This window comes from Thamnophis elegans, chromosome 3 (genome assembly GCF_009769535.1).
Source record: "Thamnophis elegans isolate rThaEle1 chromosome 3, rThaEle1.pri, whole genome shotgun sequence".
In the NCBI taxonomy this organism is placed as follows: Eukaryota; Metazoa; Chordata; class Lepidosauria; order Squamata; family Colubridae; genus Thamnophis; species Thamnophis elegans.
Window position 1 is genome coordinate 117,402,473 of NC_045543.1, and position 22,865 is coordinate 117,425,337.

At 37.0% G+C, this 22,865-nt stretch overlaps 1 protein-coding gene across 5 annotated transcripts in view; it reads right to left on the minus strand.

Moving 5' to 3' along the window:
* Positions 1-22,865, minus strand: part of LOC116505485 (microtubule-associated serine/threonine-protein kinase 4-like) — a 106,158-nt gene that overhangs the window by 14,657 nt on the left and 68,636 nt on the right. For all 5 annotated transcript variants that reach the window (XM_032212732.1, XM_032212731.1, XM_032212730.1 and 2 more), the window contains 11 exons: positions 17,797-18,005; positions 17,069-17,207; positions 16,293-16,425; positions 15,513-15,678; positions 12,459-12,560; positions 9,686-9,808; positions 8,983-9,101; positions 6,655-6,779; positions 6,328-6,560; positions 4,505-4,705; positions 2,378-2,607 (listed from right to left, as the gene is read on the minus strand). In XM_032212732.1, coding sequence (XP_032068623.1) covers positions 2,378-2,607; positions 4,505-4,705; positions 6,328-6,560; positions 6,655-6,779; positions 8,983-9,101; positions 9,686-9,808; positions 12,459-12,560; positions 15,513-15,678; positions 16,293-16,425; positions 17,069-17,207; positions 17,797-18,005 — 1,780 coding nt within the window. The remainder of the gene's footprint in view (positions 1-2,377; positions 2,608-4,504; positions 4,706-6,327; positions 6,561-6,654; positions 6,780-8,982; positions 9,102-9,685; positions 9,809-12,458; positions 12,561-15,512; positions 15,679-16,292; positions 16,426-17,068; positions 17,208-17,796; positions 18,006-22,865) is intronic.

The following is a 22,865-nucleotide window of genomic DNA, read 5'->3' on the forward strand; positions in this document are numbered from 1 at the left end:
CTTCTTTTGTTAAGTACCGCATTTTTCTGAGTATAAGACACACCTTATTTTTGAGGGGGGGGGGGGACACAAGAAAAAAAGAATTCTGTCTCCTAACCCTAACCCTACCAGCATCAGGATCAGCGGCGTCCTCACTTCCACTCAGATTTTGATAACGAGCAGCACAAATCTTTTTATCTATTTAAAACAAACCCTGTCACCCTATGTGCATTTAACTGGAGTGAGTGGGGTGGGGGATGATTTTTCATGGGAGCACAAGACGGACTTGGCACCGAAGGCTCTGCTCTCGAGACACCACAACCTCCCTATCTATAGCCGTAGGCATTGAAAGCCTTACTTTCTCACAGCAAGGCCCAATAGAGATGCAGCATTTCAGTCGTCCTAGTAAAGATGGTGCTAGGCTTCCCAGCAAGCCCCCTGTGCTTTTGCTGCCTCAGTCGGAGCCTGATTCCGCAAGCAGCCCACGGAAGCGTGGAGGTCAGGACTCGGTTGGTGAAGTGGATGCTGCACAGGAGGTGTAAGGCAAGGTGGCTAGCAGCTCTGCCTAACTCTTTCCAGATGACTCAGGTGGAAGACAGTTAGCTTTTGCTCCTGGCCCAGGAGGAAAGAGATGAGTCTGCAGAGAAGGCAGAGGAAGGTGTGAGGTGCTGTGATGTGCAACAGGGAACCAGGGAGGAAAACATTTTCAGATGGCAGCGGTGGCTGTACTCCCTGTTTTTGGATTCGGGGAGGGAATCACAGTGCTGCCACCTGAAAACATTTTCCTCCCCGATTGGGATGGAGGCCAAAAAAGTGGCTAACTGCCTGAAAAATGCCGTTCCAGGAGACAGGTATTGCCAAAATGGAGCATCGCTTTTTCGGTCTCTGCACACCAAAACCGCCGTCCCCACATTTTCATGAGAGCAAGCAGCTCCACGAATTGCATTGGGGGATCGGGCCACCAGGCGGTGGTGGTTGGAAAGGAGAGACGTTTCACTTTTGGCGCTCCTGCTCAGCTCAGCTCCCGGGAGGGCTTAGGTGGTGGTGGCAGCAGTTCCTCACATTTCTGGGGAGTGAAGTCATTGTGGCCATTGTCTCTCATGAGCTGCCTGATGAGGCTGAGGCACCTATTGCAGCCGCAGGACGACAGCGTAAAGCAGCATCACCTTAAACTAAAGCCTCTGCGGGCAGCTCAGGGGAGACAATGACGACAATGACTTCACTCCGTGACAATGTGAGGAGCTGCCGCTGCCGCCGCCACTGCCTAAACCCTCCCAGGAGCCGAGCCAAGTGGGAGCCCCGAAAGCGAAACGTCTCTCCTTTCCAGCCACTGCCACCCATTGGCCCGATCCCCCAATGCAATTAGTGGAGCTGCTTGTCCTCATAAAAATGCGGGGGCAGTGGTTTGGGCATGCGGAGAACGAAAAAGTGATGCTCGTTTTTGGCAATACTCATCGCCTGGAATGGCAGTTAGCCCTTTCAGATAGTGAGCCACTTTTTTGGCCTCCACCAAAATCGGGGAGGAAAGCGTTTTTGGGTGGCAGCGCTGCGATCCCCTCCCCGAATCCAAAAATGGGGCATACAGCCAGTGCTGCCACCTGAAAATATTTTCCTCCCTGGTTCCCCATTGCACATCACAGACCGGCACACCTTCCTCCTCCTTCTCTGCAGACTCATCTTTTTCCTCCTGGGCCAGGACCAGGAGCAAAAGCTGACTGCCCTCTGCCTGGGTCATCTGGTAAAGGGACTGGCAGAGCTCCTAGCTGCCTTGCCTTAAATCTCCTGCGCAGCGCCCACTTCACCAACCAAGTCCCAATCTCCATGCTTCTCCAAGCTACTAGTGGATGGGGGGGGGAAGCAGCAGGTGGGTAGGCCTACCTTTGGACTTTAAGACGCACCCAGATTTTCACCCTCTTTTTGGGGGGAAAAGGTGTGTCTTATACTCTGAAAAATACGGCAAATACTGCTATAGCAAGAAATTGGAAGACATTGTTCTTCTAGAACAAATACTAATTTTAATGCCATTTACATTTTTAAGTTCAAATATTCTATTTTAAATGGTTAGGGCTACTGTGTCTTACAGCCACTTTAGTTATATTTCCAATTCAGACTAAATCAGTGGCTCTCAAAGTGTGGTTTGGAGAATTCTGGAGTTTCCAGGGAGTCTATGAATATTTTAAAGTTTCTCAGTTTCAATTTCTAATATAGTACTATTGACAGATATTTGGGGTCCTCAATCATAAAGAAGATCTGAAACCAAAATGATTGAGCACAGCTGGATTACATATTATACTAAGTTATAATACTTTTCCATTTATTAAACTACACTGAATTATGTGTCTCATTTAAGCATAACCTGCAAACAAATTAATCAGATACAAGAGATTATAAATTTTACCCAAATAATGTGATGGACTGTGTAGATGTCGCTATCACCCACATATACTCGGATTGCTCGGATAGTGAATCCATACTTTTTGCCTGAAGTATGAATTATGACAGGCTGGTGGGGACTTGCAGGAGCGGTTGATGAGTCACGGCTTGGAGAAGAATCTCTGGAAGATGAAGGATCTGAAGATATGGAATGGGGAGACATTGGGCTGCCCAAAGGCGACACCCCAAATATATCTGGAAAAAAATGGTCGTCTGTTTAGGAGTATATTCAGTTTCATATATATGTTAATACAGTATGTTATCATATTCACAGCCATGTTTAAGAAGTATCTGCATTATTCAAAACATTCTAAAATACTTCTTTTATTTGGTGAGGAAAATTACCAACCAGCAGGTTTATGTATTTTATACAATGTTTATGGTTAATATCTTTTTGTTTAAAAACTTAAGGTAGAATCAGAGTTGGTATTCAACAGGTTCTGACCAGTTCTGGAGAACTGGTAGAGGAAATTTTGAGTAGTTCAGAGAACTGGTAAAAACCACCTCTGACTGGCCCCACCCCAGTGGTGAAATTCAATTTTTTTACTACTGGTTCTGTGGGTGTGGCTTGGTAGGTGTGGCAGGGGAAGGAGACTGCCAAATATCCATTCCCACCCCACTCCAGGGGAAGGATACTACAAAGTCTCCATTCCACCCCACTCCAGGGGAAGGATATTGCAAAATCTCCATTGCCACCCCACTCTGGGGCCAGCTAGAGATGGTATTTGCTGGTTCTCTGAGCTACTCAAAATTTCTACTACCAGTTCTCCAGAACCTGTCAGAATCTGCCAAATTTCACACCTGCCCCGCCCCCATCTATTCTCTGCCTCCCAAGTCCCAGCTGATCGGGTGGAAATGTGGATTTTGCAGTAACCTTTCCCTGGAATGGGGTGTGAATGGAGACTTTACAGTATCCTTCCTCTGCTAGGCCCACCAAGCCATGCCACGCCCACCATGCCATGCCCACCAAGCCTTGCCCACAGAACCGGTAGTAAAAAAAAATGAATCCTACCACTGGGAAGAATATGTTCCTACTCTTACAAACTATATAATAGACCCATGTTTTGCAGAAGATTATTTTATGGTTAAAACAAAGTAGGGAAAATATGGGATGGATAATTTCATTCTAGCTCCCTCCCAGCCAAGTCATATAGGACTAGTGCAGTCCATAGAAATACACTTCTGTATTTCTTTCACATTACATTACAGTGTAATGTGATCAGCATGTTTTCTTTTTTGCTTTCCTCTCGTGTTGCATGTGTTCACTTGATTGCTTTCAGAAATTATCTGGGCTATCCCTACTTTCATTTCTTCCATTTATCTGGTTCAAGTGTGTATCTACTTTGGGAAAGGCAGCCGATGAGCTGATCTGGATAACAAATCCAGAAGATAAAAAGCAAGGTGGCTTCGAATGGGCCAATCCTTAGCACTGCAAGCCACCATCTACCCGCCTCTCTCTTCTGGATCTGATCCAATCCATTGTTTAAATCAAAATTCCTTTTGCTAATAGCAAATATTCACCAGATAATGCAACTTTTTTTTTAGAAGAACAGAACAATATGATGCACAGTAAGGTAAAGGTAAAAGTTCCCCTTGCACATATGTGCTAGTTATTCTTGACTCGGGGGAGGGGGGGGCGGTCCTCATCTCCATTTCAAAGCCAAAGAATCAGCGTTTTCCGAACATGTCTACGTGGTCATGTGGCCAGCTTGATTAAATGTCAAAGGCACACGGAATGCTGTTACCTTCCCTCCAAAGGTGGTTCCTATTTTTCTACTTGCATTTTTATGTGCTTTCGAACTGCTAGGTTGGCAGAAGCTAGGATAAGTAACTGGAGCTCACTTGGTTATGTGACACAAGGGATTCGAACTGCCGACCTTTCTGATCGACAAGCTCAGTGTCTAAGCCACTGAGCCACTGTGCCCCTTTTAATATGATGTATAGGAAATAATTATTAGTAAAGATTCAGTGTACACACCATGCAAAACCTTTAAAAAGCATGACTCATTTTAACACAAGAAAGATTTGATTGAAGATGCAATGCTTAAAGTGGAAAAAAAGGATCAATTTCATCATTGTAAACAGTATCTACCTCCTGGAATCATAAGGGACAGAGCACTGGCCGAGAGAGACTTTGTAACCTTTCCAGGTATTTTCTTTTTTTCTGTAGTTTCTAATCGCTGACGAGCCATATGAGATGCTTGTTCAGTAGATGGCTTTGAGAAATTATCTGTGCTGTCCACACTTTCATTTCTTCCGTTTATCTGATCCATGTGCTCTGAAAAGCTACCGGCTGCACAAAGTAAAAGAATCAACACATTAAATCAAGATTTGGGAGGACGTCAAGCAGTAACATAAGGATTTATTTTTCTGGTACAATCTCATGCAATAAAATTCTAGAACAAGCACCTGCACAGTTATTAATCATCATTTTGGGATAAGGACCAAGCATTAATATCAGTTTCTTTGTCCTTCCTTTCCATGTTTTTCTTACTTTAATAATTGGTGTAATTTTCACAACCCTGCTTAAAGTTGTTGGGTTAGCTTGCTGTCAGCTACAATTTTTGAAATACAACATAAAACATACCAAAAGTGCTTTTTCTAAGACAATTTGACTTTTTTTTCTTTGAAAATATTTCTCTTATCCAAAAAGCTTCTTCAGTTCTGAAGTGAAACATTCTCAGAGGGAAAAAAATAAGAAACTTTGGTTGCCTTTTGGAAAAAGCACCATCAGCACATCCATGACTTGATTGATTGAGAATCTCCATTAATATTTATAGGATAAAACCAAAAGAGAAAAAGTTAGAGCTCCTATGAATGAGGAGCTTTCAGAAGATTATCAGACCAAAGCTGATTATTTCTATATGATTATAACATACCATTTTAGGCAGAGTATTATAGAATATTGTATCAATATAGAAAACTGGTGAGAAAGCTTCAGTAGTCAAAACATTGGAGAAAAGTGATCATCTAATGCTGGAGCTTCTGACTTTAAATTAAACTAAGCTGAGTGTAGTCAAACATGTCCCTTGGACTTCATATACGCTTTTTATTAGATAACTTTATTAACAGATTATAGGAATGCTACTGTATAGATATATCGTGATTACAGCAAAGCATTTATGCTAGTACCCTCCATGATATTTTACTCAGCAAACTAGACAAATAAGGATTACCTAACATAACAAGTAGATACATAGCTGGCTTGAATTCTGTACTTATTAAACAATATGTACATATCGAATCAAAAGATTGAGGAATCCTTCATGCTCTCAGACCTTGGCTGTTTGCTGTAGACATTTTATTACCAGTCTAAGTAACATCTTCAGTGCTAGATCAGGGCTTCAGCCTTCAGACAAGTAATGATACGACTACAAACAATCAAGCTCAGAAAGCACCAAGAACCCCACAGTTCAACCATGGGCTACATTTTTTTTCCTATTAGTATCAAAGGATTGTATCTTGGTCAATTGATGCTTACAAGAGTTATAAATCTTTATATCTCTCAGGATGAGACCATGACCTTGTCACTATGAATCACATTAGATTTTTTTTCTTCTTCATTAAAAGTAGATGTTAAGGAAAGGGTGAGGAGTACAATGAACAGCAGAATATAGAAAATGTTAGTTCTTTGTTATTTTAATAGATTTTACTACTGTTACAAATATTCTTTTAAAAAGTTGACGTAAGTACCTTCTTATAACTAAACCAAGAGGGGCAAGAGGTAAAAGAAAGTTGTGTTCGTTCCCTATATGTTGTGATATAAAGAAAACAATCCAATGTGCTCATCTGAGTGACCCATTTCAAACCCCTGAGCAGTTGAAAAATTCAAGATAACTTGTTCTTATAGCCCGCTCAATAGGTAGACCTAAGAAAAGGCATTTCTATATATTATGCATCAATTATGCATCATACCTGAGAGTGTGGAATTACTAATTGTGCTTGCTGGAGTTGTTACCTCTACTTCATCTTGAACAGTTTCTTCACTTATAAACACAGTCTTTTCTTGAAGTTTATGAGATCCAACAGAACACAGTAATTCCTCTGAATCTCCTTCAGCTGATATAGCTAATTTTGGAAGTAACCCTGAACTGTGGCGCTGCTTAACACTTTCAGTATCTGAAGAAACTGATGTAGATATCTGTTGCCTGTATTTAAAATGATATCACATGTCAACACACACTAAATATACATAAGTTCTCAAATGTAACACAGTAATCGAATATTATTAATATTACTTACATATCAGAATATTCTGAGCTCCAGCATGAAGATTCTGAAGATGTTAGTGTCACATTTGTTGTTCCTTCTACTATATTCTCCTTTTCTTCAGTCTGAATAGTGACTCGATCTATATTACTAAAAACCTGTGTGCGGGGGTTGGGTATGAGGACAAAATAATGAAAAGTTAATCATTACTTGTATCAAACACAACTTCAGAAAAGTATGTCATATTCTTCAAATACTTCAAATGAAAGTGTGTACAATCTAAGTTTACTTTCATACAAGGAAGAAATACATCGCGGGGTTTGTCTGCATCATTCTAAGTAGCTCACAGTACATACAGTCAAAGTGAAATCCAGATTATTTTGGTTGTTTCTGGTTTTGGCAAAGAAGAAACTCAGAACAGGTGAGTAGTGCAAAGCTCCTGCTCCTTCATCTTTCCTCTGTTTCTTGCATTCCTGTGTACCAACTTGCCTGCTGATTTTCCCATGGTTTTCCTTTCCCATTCCTCCCCCAACTGCAACCATCTTGAATACAAGCAGAACACACAATGGATATAAAAAGTCTACATACCCCTATTAAAATGCCAGGTTTTTAATCTGAGAGAAAATTTTTATAAGATGTTTTATAGATGGCACTTAGATCCCAAAAAGCTTGCTTCTATGTATTCAAATGTTCAGCCTAAATGTTGGAGATGTGGTTCTCTTGATGCTACGTATTTTCATATATGGTGGACATGTCGTAATGTTAAGGCATTTTGGATAAAAATTTGGTGGATCCTGCAAAATATCTTCAAAAAAAGGATAAAATTCACCCCGCAGCTGTTTTTACTGGGTATATGTATTGACTTTGCAGCCGTAGAGATTAATTTGGTTCTGTACTTAATAACGGCAGCAAGACTCTTGGTGGCGCAATACTGGAAGAAGAAAGACCTGCCTACAATTCAAGAATGGACTTTGAAGGTTATAAACTTAGCCGAAATGGCAAAAATTTCAGCATATCTTAAAGAACATTCAAACGAGAGATATAAACGAGACTGGAAAAAATGGATTGATTATACACAAAGCAAATACGGGACTAAGAAACTCCAGATAGCTTATGCTTAAAATCAGTAATAACTTAAACTGTTAAAAATTTGGGTAACAGTAAGAAGCTGAGTTCAATGTAGAGATATTTTAGACTGTGATTGTCAAAAAGTTATACCATGTATGGGCTCTGGGAAGTCGGGGGGAGGGAAGGGAGGTGGGGATCTAGGGGGAGGGGGAGGGGGAAATATAATATGTGTTAAATTCTAAAGTATGATTGCACTTGTATACTGTGGCTTTTTAATGTTAGTGTCAAAACAGAACAAACTGAATATATTGGAAGGTAATAGAAGTATACCGAAGGGAGGAGCTGAGTGAAAGAAGAAGGAGGGTGGAGAGGGTGAGTGAGAGGAGGAGGAGAAGGAAGGGAGGGAATGGATTAAGAGAGGGAGTGATAGGGTTAGGGTTAGATAGAGGGGGAGGGGAAGTAGGTGTAGAGGGGTATGAGAGAAGGAAGAATGAAAGTAGGAGGGGGTTGAAAGAGGGTGTATGGTGGGCTAAGGCGGTATATTGGGTTTGTATTGTAGGGGGCATTTTCTATAAAAGTGAGGGCTGTGTTTATAACCCAATGTTATATGCCTCGGTTATGCACAGTAAACATGTGATTGTATAGAATGAAATGGAAATAAAAAAGACTTGTGGAAAAAAAAAATGCCAGGTTTTTGTGGTGTAAAACAATCAGGCCAAGATAAAGCATTTTAGAGTTTTTACACCTTTAACATATAAGCTGACAATTCAATTGAAAAACAAATGGAAATCTTTTGGAGGGAAAATTTAAAAAAAAATGGTAATGTTTGGATTAGAGAAACACACACTTATATTTTTTAAATATAATAATTGAATGTTGTTGGCAAAAAGAATTTGGAAATAGGGCAGTCCCTCTGATTGAATTTATTCACAATAATCCAAGAGGGTACTATAGTAGGATATCAAGTTTATTGCAATTCCACATCAATTGCAAACTCACTGTAAACTTTACTTTAAACCCTCCTCCTCAACAGCTTAATTCAGTAGAAGAAAAATACACTTCATGGTAATCATATTGGCATCTTACTGATTCCTTAAGCTGCTGGGAACAGAATTTTATTGCCCTGTATATTCACAGGTGGCTACTGAAAATGACAAGTGGTTTGTGTGCCATGAGTTCCTCACCCATATTAACATACCAAACCCTTAAATTTATATGCAAATGATTTTGTAATCATTTATAATTACATTTTTGTGCTATGTATATTTGCATGCACAATATTTAAGTACTAACTTTTGAAAATCGATGTGAACATGAAGAAAACTGCCTTATCTCCAAATTAAAATCTTCATCATTTGTATCTTCTTCTTCTTCTTCTTCTGTCTCCATATGATGATACTTCTCGGAACGAGCTATAAAACAAGATAGATAAATAGATGAGACACACACACACACACACACACAAACACACAGTTTCCCTGAAAATAAGACCAGGTCTTATTTTCTTTTGGGCCCCAAAATAAGCACGAGGGCTTATTTTTAGGGGGTGTCTTGTTTTTTTCATGTGCAGGAGATCCATCACTTCTGCTTGTTTATGGCGGAGGAGGAGGCTGAGTGGCCTATCAGTGCTGCCACCGCGAGGCAGGGAGAGGGGCTGGAGCTTCTGCATCGACTTACCTCAGGCTCCCCCGCAGCCAGGCTATCCACGACCCAACACCTGCCTCACCTCACGGCTGCGGCACCAGCACACCACTTGATGTCCTGCTCCATTGCAGCTGCGAGCAAGCAGAAGAAATGGGCCAGAAGCCACGTGGGCCCTGCTGCACATGGCTGCTGGTTCTGCTGCCACGAGGCAGGTATCAGGGCATGGATGGCTTTGCTGCGTGGGCCCTCAGTTAAGCCAGTGCAGAGTATGTGGGGCAGCTCCACAGCCACCTCATCTCGTCTTATGGCTAATACATGGATATTTGGTATATCTCTATCAAAGTAGACATACTGTCAAAGTAGCTTGTGTCATCTTCAGATTCCAGCTGAGGAATGAATTCCGCTTTTTGTCTCAGCAAACTATTCCAATCTAAGTTTTGAAAGAACTGATGTTGTTTCACTTCATAAGTACCACCTGGGAGAGCAAGAGAAAACTGTTGCAGATTATATATACAAATAAATTGTTTATACTTTTAAAAATGAATTACCTTCCAGATTTACAGATAAAGATTAGAAGAGCTGCAGGTTTATCATGCCACCTCTTTTCATAACTAATGAGAAATGTTTATATTTGGAAAAAGAACACCAAAGAAAGTACAATATGCCCATTAACTATTAGTGCATTTTTAAGTTGTTAAGCAGTATATAATAATTTTCTATTAGACCCAAAACTCGGACGTAATATTAAAGGAAGCTTATTTATAAATCAGCAGAAAGCAAATATTTATTAAAACAATGGATTCCTTGTAGGTTTAAAAAAAAATATTTTTCAAGGTTCTACTTGCATTTTTGCCTAAATTTTCCCCCCCACAATACTCAAAATTGATAAGTAAATAATCTTTGTCAGCATGTAAAGCATTTGACAGTGTATTGTACACTACAATTTCTCAGAGTAGTCTAAATATTTATAGAAAGTAAATATTTTTTCACTGACATATTATCATTTGCAAACAATTCTACATTCATGGTTAATGAAGCAGAGCTTTGAAGCATAAGAAATTCCATTTTCCACTGAAAACTAATGACACTTCCCTCATCTTCCATTACTTCCAGCTGCAGCAAACTACAATTTCCAGAATTCCAAAGCAGCATTGACAATAGTGAATGATGGCTGCTATTGTAGCTTAGGCAGAAACATAGTGATATAGATTTTCAATCCCTCATGTAGAAATATAAAATAAAGATTTGCCTCTTTACCTTCTTTTTATTGGAGAGGAGAAAATTGTAAAAATTCTTTAAATTTGGTACGTTTAGTAAATATAGGCTAGATTTTAAGAGCAATTTTATATCTTTCGCAGAATTCCCTGTGGCCTCTCGGGTCATACTGTGAGAGAAAGCTAGCCCGGTCTCTGCGATGACCAAAATAAACATTTAATTGTAGGATGACCATATTTCTATTTTTTAGTCCAATGTTGGATGGTTCTGTAATCATCTGGGAAGAGTATATATCATAAATATAAATATAATTGTAGTGGCAAATGAACTTCAAAAATAAGTTGATATGTACTTACCTAAACAGATAAACAGAATTACCACAAATGGGGAAAAAAGCAGTGACAGTAGAAGTGACTTCTAATTTCTGTCATTGTTTTTGCTTGTGGGAAATGGCAGGGAACATTGGGAAATCATATGATTGTGGGGATGGTGCAACAGCCAAAACCCTTTTGCAAATAAACTTGGTCTGAACATAGTGAAAATTTTAATTTCACAGGTATAATGGGTTCTGGGTTTTTTACATATTTTTAAAGTTAGTAGATTTTAGGTACTGTATTTTTTGAATATAAGACACACTTTTCCTCCTCGGCCCTGTTTTTGGCCTCCCAACCTCCCCCATGTCCTGTTTTCACCAAAAATAGACTAATTTTTGGTGGAAACGAAATGCACAGAGTGTTTGGGAGGCCTGCAGAGTGCTCCTGGGGGCCAGGGAGGGGAAAACCCAGACGTGTGGAGGACAAAACCTTTTTTTCCTTGTTTTTCTCTTCAAAATCTAGGTGCATCTTATAGTCCAAAAATATGGTACATTGATTCAAAATTGCTGCAGTATAATAGCATTAGCAATAGCATTTAGAATTATATACTGCTTTATAGTGCTTTATAAGTAAGTAAGTATAATCTTTATTGTCATTGTACTTAAATACAACAAAATTAGTTTACAGCCCTCTCTAAGCGGTTTACAGAGTCAGCATATTTCTCCCTACAATCTGGGTCCTCATTTTACCCACCTCGGAAGGATGGAAGGCTGAGTCAACCTTGAGCCTGGTGAGGCAGCCGGCAGTCAGCAGAAGTAGCTGCAGTACTGCAATCTAACCACTGCACCACCAGACAGAGTTGTGTCTGCACAGCAGACAGAGAGATAATAAACTGTATGGGTTAATTTGAAGGTACAAATAGACAAAGAAATAAACATAAAGAGACTTTTATTAGTCTACAACTTGAGTCCCCCAACTGTAATGAACGTTTTAAGTATTAGGAGGGGGAGGGAGAAATAATTGGTGGACTGCTTCAAAACATGTGTGACCAATTTTATGATTGAAGAGATCCCATCAAAATGTTGGGGTTCTAATTGTCATGGCAAACATGATAGTTTTTTTAAAAGTGTATTTGTGAAGTACTAGTGTATTATCTAGATAAACCATTCCAGGTTATCTGCAAGTCTCTCAGGAATTAATCAATTCGGCATCCTCTACAATCTTTACCATAATGCCAAATTGTTTAACTAGTGAGGACCAGCATTTATTGATCTATTGTGAAGAAAAATAGGAGGAAGGAAGGAATATTATATATGTTTCTGGCTTTTAGCCATTTGTAAAAAAAATAAAGGCAAGATACAAATAAACAAAAAAAATAGTAAGAATAGATTAGAAAATGAGAAGAATTTAGAACGTGTAGTTAGATTCAATGCCAGCTTAGTTATTGTTTAGGTTGGCAAAACAAAAAGAACAAAGAAATACATTTTTAAACTACAGCCAGAGATAGGTTTAAGTAGAAACAAAAAGATCAAACGCACAGCAGACAAAGAGATAATACTTCTAGCATGCAGTAAAATAAAAGCAAAGTTTTCTAACCTGTTCCTAATCTCTCCAAAGGGTTTTGTCTCAGAAGCAAAGCAATCAAATCTTGGGCATCTGGAGGTGGTGCTTCATCCTTTTCAGGCCAGTTGATCTCATCTAGGAGAAATAAATACTATTTGTAAATCTGTTTTTTTAATGTTGTAGCATACTATATGGACAAATGAAGGCAGCTTAATTTTCAGTTCATAGTTGTTATTCCTTTATAGATTTTGAACCTCAAAAAATGTTTGAAACACTTTTGTATTGTCTAATATTACTAGTTTATTGTACTACTTATTGTAGCATATAATATACTATGCATACACCCAAGACTTCAAGCACATAAATAAATAAAAGCTTATTCTGAAGTTTGCTGGTTTTCAGTTTTTAAAATGCCATTTAAATTTGATTTGAAAAATATGAGTATGTGTTGATACCCTAAGGGATCAAAGCTAAAACATTTGTTACATGTACTAATTAAACATTTTATATAGCTTTGCACCATATCAGAAACAGTATTTATTACTTGTATTATGAACAGCTAGCATATTGTATAAAAAGCTCATTAACAGTAGGCATACCATATATTTCCTTCACTTTTATTAAAAACTATGCCAGATTATTTCTTTAAGCCTTTTTAAAAACACAATTGCAATTTTTTTTCCTTTACCATTACCATCTCCTTTTATTAATAGACCTTAACATATTTCGTAAAATATATTGGGAAATGGGTAAACATAGATTGTTTGACATAAACAACAGGTATCTATTTCTATGCATCTGGAAAACATGAAAGAACACCAACTAGAATCGTGATAGATGTGGTTCAATTAGCATTTAGTTTTTGCCACAAGCTGCAAAACAATACTTTGGTTCAGCCTGCAGGTTACAATCTAAAAGGTTATGGAATTTTAAATGAAATAAGAACAGCTGCTACAGAAATAACATTATACTGTAACAACTACCAGTGAAATCATTAACAATCTGTGAACTGCATTTGAATTCTTCATTTCCCCATTCTTTATTATTTGGGAAACAATTGTTTTAAAGTTTTTATTACACCTCTTCTAATTTATTGCATTACGCCATTAGGCATTTTCCATTTTATGCAAATTAAGTCAATGTGAACTTTTTAAAGTATAGATAATATTTAAGGTTTGACTAGACTATGGTACTTTGAATCATTAATTTAAATAGTTTCTGTTTAAACTGCCTGTCATTGATTTAATTGCTTTCTCCTCTCCTTTATATATATATATATTTACTTTTATTTATATAAATACTTCTATTTCCATAGTGAATTGAAGCATCAACCAACTTCCCTTTCTGGACGTCCTAATCTACAAAAAACCCAATGGCTCCCTAGGACATACCATCTACCGGAAAAAAACACACACCAACTGCTACTTAAATGCACAATCCCATCACCACCCTGCACAGATCAACTCTGTAGCCAAGACCCTCATCTCCAGAACCAAACACCTAGCCGACAAAGACCACCTGAAAACTGAATTGCACACTCTCACAAATGTATTAATCTCCAACAGATTCCAAAGAAAAACAATTACCAACCTAATACAAAGGGAGACTCCCCCAAAAAACTGAGACACAGAACAGGACAATGGCATTGCCCTCCTTCCTTACATCAAAGGCACCACAGATAAAATCAGCAAAATTCTCCACAAACACAATATCAAGACAGCCTTCAACACTGACCAAAAAATAGCCAACATCTTAAGAAACCCCAAAGACAAAATCCAGCTAGAAAACTAAGGAGTCTACAAAATACCATGCAAAATCTGCCCTGCAACATACATAGGACAAATGAACAGGAGAATAAATGCATGCATCACAGAACACAAGAACGCAATAAGAAAAAAAAGAAAAAACTTCCTCCCTTTTCCAGCACCTTAAAGCTACAGGACATGAAATTAATTTTGAAGGAACCAGGTTAATCTCCAAAACTGAACACTTCAACAAGAGAATAATTAAGCTATCGAAAGCTATCGAAATAGAGAAACACCCCCACAACATGAATAAACGTGACAATACCTCCCGCCTACCAGATATCTGGAAACCAACCCTAGTCAACAAACAAGCCCCACCCAGGCGGTTACAACACGAAACAACAATGGACACACAGCCAGCACCAATCAGCACCAATCAACACCAATCTACCAATCATGATACAACCACACTTTTAATTTCTTCATGATCTTATTCTTCTCTGGCAGCTCTGTAGCAATTTTTTTCCCTTTTCCATTCCTTTCCCTAGTTTCTTAATCACAATTGCTCTATACTGGAAACATGCAGACAGAAATTGTTCTAAATGTGTATTTAATGCATAGTCACGACTTTACCAGTATTTGTTAATGTAACTGTGATTGCTGTTATTGTAATTACTGAAAAGCAAACACATTTACTCAAATGACTTTGGACCTGGGATGTGTGTCAAGAGAAAAGGTTCTTCTAGCAGTGAAAACTTTACAGAATGGGAAAACATGGAAGTGATTCAAATCATAAAAAAATAAATTAAGCACTCTAGAAAGAATATATAATATTTCTTAAATTTATTCTATTTTTTCTGAAGTTTAAATTTGCAGACTTATAATTCTTGCCTGATGGGCGAGATGGAGATTAGTTATAGATACATAATATAGTATTATAGGCTTTCATAAATAATAAAACCCTGACTGAGGAATTAAAACTGGTCAGGGAGTGTTACAGTCACTCCCAAGCCCAAAGACGACATGTTGAAATCTAATCAAGTTCAGTTCTTTATTTGCCTATGCCTAGTAGAATCTTGCCAGACTAAAGACATAACTTTCTAACCTAATAGATATATTTTGGGAGATTTTAAAGTGTGGCTACCCTGAACTTCTTCCTACTTATCCATCCAGTTCAAGGCTGTGCAGGTTTCTGTTTTGGGCCCCTATCTGGAATGTGCTGCATCCTCCCTGAAAGCATAATGCCACGATTCCCCCACCCCTTGTTCCATCACAGGTAGCCATCCCTAAAGGAAAGTGTGTAGTGATATAAGGAAAATCACTTCTGTCTTGTGATAATTACCACTGATAACTTGTCCAAATAGCTCCTCTGGTGTATCTCCAAAGAATGGCACACACCCAACAAGAAACTCATAAAGGATAATTCCCATGGACCACCAGTCCACCGGCTTGCCATAACCTTGCCTTAGAATCACTTCTGGAGCGATATATTCTGGTGTACCGCAAACCTAAATAAGGAAACAGTAAAAAAGACATTTGTAAACCTTAACATTGTCTATCATATTAAATAGTTTTTAATTTTTAAGAAAATGTTAATTTTTCATATTTTTCTAATAAAAGTTTCCAACTTAACTTGTGCAAGTCAAATGATATTCCAAGACACTGCCTGCCAACTTGAAATCAAAATACATTATACATATATTTATACTGATTATGTTTGGACTATTCTTATTTTAAATTGAAAACTTGAACAGTTTTACCTTAAGTAAATCTTAGAGTGAACAGATTGTGGGTAAATGGTAATGAGGCATGCTTAAAGGGAAATGGGCCATAGCTAGGATTTTTAGCATCCTTGATTGTACAATGCATCATGAGTTTCACAAGTACTCTGCTGAGACTCTGAATTCTTTATAAAAACAACATTCAATTTGTCTCTTTCACAACCTCACTTGCTTTCAATTAGACCATTCATCTTACTAATAGACCATAATGGTGAAAAACCAAATCTGAAACAATCTGCAGTGCAAAAATAAAGATAACTCTTCTATAGGAATTTGCAATACTATTATAAAAATTGAAACTAATTTACTAAACTTTCGGAAAGAAAACAAACATTGGTTACCTGTTTATCCAGAAATTCTCTAGCATCCTTCTCAATATGACCCTCATAAAGATTAGTAGTCATACTCATGAGGCCAACCTTAGACAGCCCAAAATCTGTTAACTTTATATGTCCCATGGATGTTACTAATAAACTGGAAGAGAGAATAAGCATAAGTAACTATTAGCAACTTCGTTACTGTTGTAACAGAAAAGTGTTTTCAAATCACCACTTAATATTAAGTCTTTATTATAATCACATTCTATCTGCAAGAATGTTGGAATTACTATGATATTTGAAATGTGATTTTTCATGGTGTATATTTAATTTTGAAAACAAAGTGCTACTAGCTTAGTGAGATCCATTAAATCATAAGATAGCCTTAAGGAGTGACGGGAAGAGAGTCGACACCTTAAAAAACTAAAGTTATCAATTTGTAAACTGTGTCACATTTTTTTAAAGAATGTCCATTTAAATTATTCACTACTAAATATCAAACATCATAACACAAATTTATAATGCAGTGGTGTACTCAATTCAAATTTTAAAAATGGAAGTTATAAAATAGTTTAATCAATGAACACATTATGAACATAAATATCTTGAATATATGTACTAATATTCATCATAATTATGAATTTATTTCACAAATCATCCCTCTTTGTATAATTAAAAAATATTGCATTGTGAATTCTGAATATATACAAGAATAAAATAAAGATTTGCTTCTTGCTACATATTATACACTCCTAGTTTTTCTGTAAGTATTTTCTGTTAATTACATGCTACATACATACTTATCAGGTTTCAAATCTCTGTGTACTATTCCATAGTTGTGGAGATATTCCAGTGCTAAAACAGTCTCAGCAAAATACATCCTGGCCATATCTACAGGCAAAGGGCCCATATTTTTCATCAAAGTAGCACAGTCTCCACCTAAAACATAATGCATATTGCTATATTTTATTCCACACAGAGAAATCAACCACAACATTCCTACTAGCAAACAGATGGCAGTATTAAAAACAAACTTCCTTATTAGCAAATAAAAAAACAAAATACACTTCAGTGTGAACATACAGAAATTCTTTTTTTTTTTAGTTCAGGTTAAAATTTTAAAATATTGTACACTAATTTGCTTATTATACTATAGCGAAGAAAGCATTTAGCTTTACAAATGTGCATCACGATTTGGGGGCAATTTTGTACCAACCACAACTTGTTTGGTTGGAGTCTTTCCTTCCCACTCTTATTTCTTTCCTCAATAACCCGTGAGGTAAATTAAATAAGAGATTATAACAGACAAAATGACATTAGATAATCTTGTGATCATACAGAGACTTGATGCTATGTCTCCCTTTTCCATTCCCATTATTGCTATACAATTACTATGAAATATGGAGGAGAGTCATCTTTTAAGTCAAGAGATAAAACATTAGAAATTTCTAATTTTCAATATTCATTTATGGTTTCTCAATATTACAATACGTTGCACTTGACACATGATGTAAAACAAAGACTGTACCTTCCACATACTCCATGACCATGCATAAATGGCGTTTAGTTTCAAAGGAACAATACATGCTGACTACAAATGGATTTTCTGCAAATGTCAGGATATCACGCTCAACAAACGCCTGCTGAATCTGGTTTCGAAGAATGAGATTCTGTTTGTTAATCTTTTTCATTGCAAATCTCTGTCTTGTTTCTTTATGACGCACTAGGTAAACAGCCCTTGGAAAGAAAAGTAATGGGGAATTATTAAATCAATTACAATTTAAAAATTTGTAATACTAAGTAGGTGTGCAATCTGGTAGGAGTTTAACATTTAACATTAACAAGTTTAACATTTGAGAAATAATAGAATTTATTTCTTAATGCAGCTTGCTATCCCAATTTATCATTCATCTACTCAATTACAGAAAAGAAGCATTCATAATGTTTTGATCATTATCCCTGTTTCATTTTATTAAATTTTTCATAAAAAAAGATACGGCACAATATTACAACTGAAATAATACACAGTTAGATAAAATGTTATTGTACCCAGAAATGTTCAGTTTCAAAGGAAAGTTGAAAGATTATAAATATAAATAAGAAAAAAATCGCTTATTTATTAATCCAATTTATACAGCTACCTATGTCATATATATGCTCTAGGTGCCTTATAAATAAATAAAACAATATAAAACAACCAAACAATACAATAGTATAAAAACATAAAAACTATCATAAAATTCATAGCTGAGATAATCACTGTAACACTCAAAACCACCCCAGGGCAAGTTCTGCATTAATAGATTAAGAATAAATTACTTAATAATTTAAGTAATAATTAAATAATAAATTAAAATTAACACATTGATTATGAACAAGGTTGAAAATGGCATAAATTTCATAGGTAACACTGTTGTTATATTCAGGATTTATCATAAGAAGTTAAAAAAATAGATTCCTCCCCACTCATACTATATGTAGTATCACAATTAATACACTAGTTTAATTTCTTAATTTTCAAACTAGAGAAAGTATACAAAAGAAAGAAAACAAGTGAAAACTCAAAAACTGAAGATAAATGCCTTTGAACATACCATAATTCAGTGCTTGCAAGCCAATATTATTACAATAAATTAAAATTCAAATTACAATGACACTAACTTAATCAAAAGTTCAAATCACATATCCACTGTTTGCATTTCCTCATAATGTATTTTAGAGAACACCATGTTCTCATTGCCACAAAGCCACATTTACCTCTTCAAAATTTGATGTTTGTGTAAGTATTTATAGCTTAAGTTCCAAGATATATATTTTTATGAAGCACCTTCAGGAAACATTTCAAATATGTTAAGTAGTAGAAATATGTGGATTTGGGGGGGGGGGGGGGGGGGGGGGGGGGGAAATCAGCAACCTTTCCTCAGTTAGCAGGATTTAAAAGCTCCAGAAGAGAAAAGTATTGTGATTTGTCTTTATCCTTTTCTGGGATTCCGCAATTCTTCAGCACAGAATAGTTGAACAAACAACTATGAATGTGCCAGCCTTTCAAAGCAGATTAGATTAGAACAGATTGAGTTGTGTATGCTACTTTTATTATAAGATTACAATAATAGAAACTTGCAATGCTGAATAAACTCCCCCCTCCCATTCTTTATCGTCGTGAAAACTAGGGATGATCATGTATGAGACACTTTCTTACATTACAATTCTGCTTTGGGCCCCATTTTTATTTTTCTGATTGTTGCCTTAGTTGTGGATCTTCCTCCTCTTATTCAGAATTATTCCTATTGCTCATTTCAGAGGCCCAAAGCCACTCTTCTATTGGTGTACCTACACTTTGGAACAGCCTCTCACTAGAAAGTCAATCTGCCTCCCGTGCTATTAGCTATTTGGAGAGAAAACTTCTGATAATTTGTTTTCTCATTTTAATATATTTGCACTTAGTGTATTTGGTACATTTACACCTTATGTCTTGGTAACTATATTTCTTAATATACCATAAAATTGAAAATATAGTTTTTGCGACCACGTCACACTGCTGTCTCATATTCATTCATTTATTTAAGAAACTCACATAGCTGTCTGTCTTATACAGATTGGGCACTTTATGGTCTATGAGTCACAACTGGCCCGTTGACAATCCCTGTCCAGTGACAAAGTTGGCAACAATTGGGGGGGGAGTCGGGGGATGGCAGTAAGGAGTGGTGAAGGAATAGTAGTGGTGCACCAGCAGCTCTCCACAACAGTTCATTTCTCATGTGGGCCCTTGGAAAAATAATAACCCACTCCTGGTCTTCCCCAACCCCTGGCCCTCAGCCCACTATCAGGATGTGGCCCATTCAGAATAGGATCATGCAAATGGTGGGTGAGCACATGTGCAGCTCCATTTGTGTGAGCAGCAGGCACTCGCACTCAAAGCTCCATTTATGTGAGTGGTAAGCACATGTACCTGCCACTTATTCAAATAGAGATGAGTGCACTCATGCATGTGCCTGTTGCTCACACAGAACCATCCCCTCTCCCGGAGTCCTTCGGGATTGGGCGGCATACAAATCCATTAAATCTTAATCTCTAATCCCCTACCCCCCCCCCCCCGGACTGCCAAGCCAAAAAGGATGGAGACCACTGTTATATAACACTACTCCGGAAAGTAGTAATCAACTACTTTTCCAACTTTTTCCCAAGTATCTTTATCCCATACTTGTAAATGAGCTTTTTGTTTTCAAAATGAATGACTCTGTATTATACTTTTGATGCGTGTTTCATTCTTCCAGGATATTAGCTATCCCATCCAATTTTTGCAAGTCTTCTGCAAGTCTGATTTAAAAAACCTCCAATTATTAATCTAAGCTATTAATTATTTTTAAAGACAAATAAAGGGTCCAAGGCTACATCTTATTCCATTCAATACCATTTTATTTATTGGAGGAAAACAATAATACATTTCAAATCCATTCTTCTATTAGGGCTTTCCTATCAGCAACCATATTTATCATTGTTCTGAGTTTATTAAAATCAATTGTTTCTGAACTACAAAATGCACATTTGAGTGTTCTCAATCCATCATTTACATTGTCACTTCCATCTAATTTTAATACTACCTCGACTTCCTAAATTAACTTTTCTCTATCAGTTATATTCTGTCAGGAATATCTGATGTATTGTGCCTTTACTCATCCTCTGTGAGATAAGGTAGACATTCCTTAAACAATGATGATTGGCAGAGTTTCTCTCCCAAAAGATGGGGGGATAATGCAAATTTTTCATCATTACTATCTTTATGCCTGTTTGAAAAATCTCCAGTTTACTTTTGGAAATCATTTCTGTTTCTTCTTGTTAGATTGGCCATGCAATAAAAGCTATTACATTGATTTTATTTGTTTTTCTATCTACTTTAACTTAGATATTATATATAGTATTACAAGGTTTATTTATTTGGATTTCAGATCAAATGCATACATTTTAATATACAATATTAAGTAGTCTTTTTAAATTATTTTAGTCTTTTTGAACAAATTATATTCTATACTTTAGTCAAGGTATTAAGTCCCATTTATCTTCGTTGTATCAATCAAATTATAATTGCATTAGTACATCAAGAATTCAAATTGTATCTTGTCTCATACAATCATTGAAATCAAAGTATATTTGTATGATGTAGCAGTGCCCCAGGGTCATGTGATCACCATTTGCCAGACTCCCAGCAAGCTTCCGATAAGGAAATTCAAGGGGGGGAGCTAGACTCACTTAACGACCGTGTGATTCACTTACTGACTACAGCAAAAAGGTCATAAATTGGGCATGGTCACATGATGACTTAATGACCACATTGCTTATTGATGGAAGTTCTGTTCCCAAGTGGAGTTGTAAATTGAGGGCTATCTTTACTAAGTTCCTTTCACTGTGTATATCTCTTCACCATCTTGGTAGCCTATCCCACTTTAGTTTTTAAATGTCTTCTTTAAATGGTGATGCCCAAAACTGGATACATTATTCTAGATGGGTCCTGACTAAAGTGGAGTGGAGTGACATCATTTAAGACTTCCCTTTAAAGGAATAGGAGAATGGATGACACCACCACCTAATTCCCCAGTGCTTCCTTCATAAATATTCAGTCTTCTGCAATATTCCTTCCCCATATTGATTAGAAGGGATAATTTATTATTGTGTATTTAGTATGACTCAAAGTTTATTCAGTCACTAATCCTTGCTTTGGGCAGGCAGTGCACTTTATAAGCCAATTGTCAAGCTGACAAACATTTATTTTCATTCCTTGTAGTGTTATTTACCACCATGACTGTTTCATCTTCTGTCAGGATACAGCTGCATCTCCTCTATCCTTCTGGAATCCAACATCTTTTCTTCTGTTCTGCTGTCTTCATTCTTTCCTCTGAAAATGCCCAGCTTGATTCTTCTGTGAAGTCTTGATAGCGGTTTCTGAGTTCCAGCAGTGCAAAATAGTTTCTATGTAACTTGTTTCTAATTGCAACTCTCTGACTGCTTGTCCCTTTGACTCTCTTCCTTATAAAGAGTTGCTTGCTGTGTCAATTCTTAAAGTCTCTTTTATTTGATCTGATAAACCCCCATTCTTTGCCACAGGAGCAACAATGGGCATTACTTATTTCTACCAGTTAGCTTTTTCATCAATGGTGCTAAAAACAGTTCATTTGCAGTAAAGATAATGCCAGGTTGTTTTCATGTAACATACATGACAAAAAACCTGCAAGTCACATCCGAAGAATCCGGTCCATACATTTTCACTCTGGTCCTTGGTATGTGGAGTTCTGTAGCAGAGGCAGCAATAAACTGCTTATACGCCAATGTTAATCAAACCTTGCTAAAGCAAAAACAAGGTCTATGCTAGGTGGGGAAGGATCAGTTAATCAAGTTGAAGGAACAGAAAGTACCAAACCAATGTTACAGTGGGTGGATATAGTCACCAGGGGAGTATCAGACTGTGTTTTAATGTGACTGAGCAAAGCATTGCAGTTGCTGGCAACATTGAAAGCTATAAAGTAGAAATTTAAACGTTATAATCAAAATGTTTCTGAGGAGTTACAATTTTGACATCTGCTAGAAGTTATAGAAGAAGGTCAT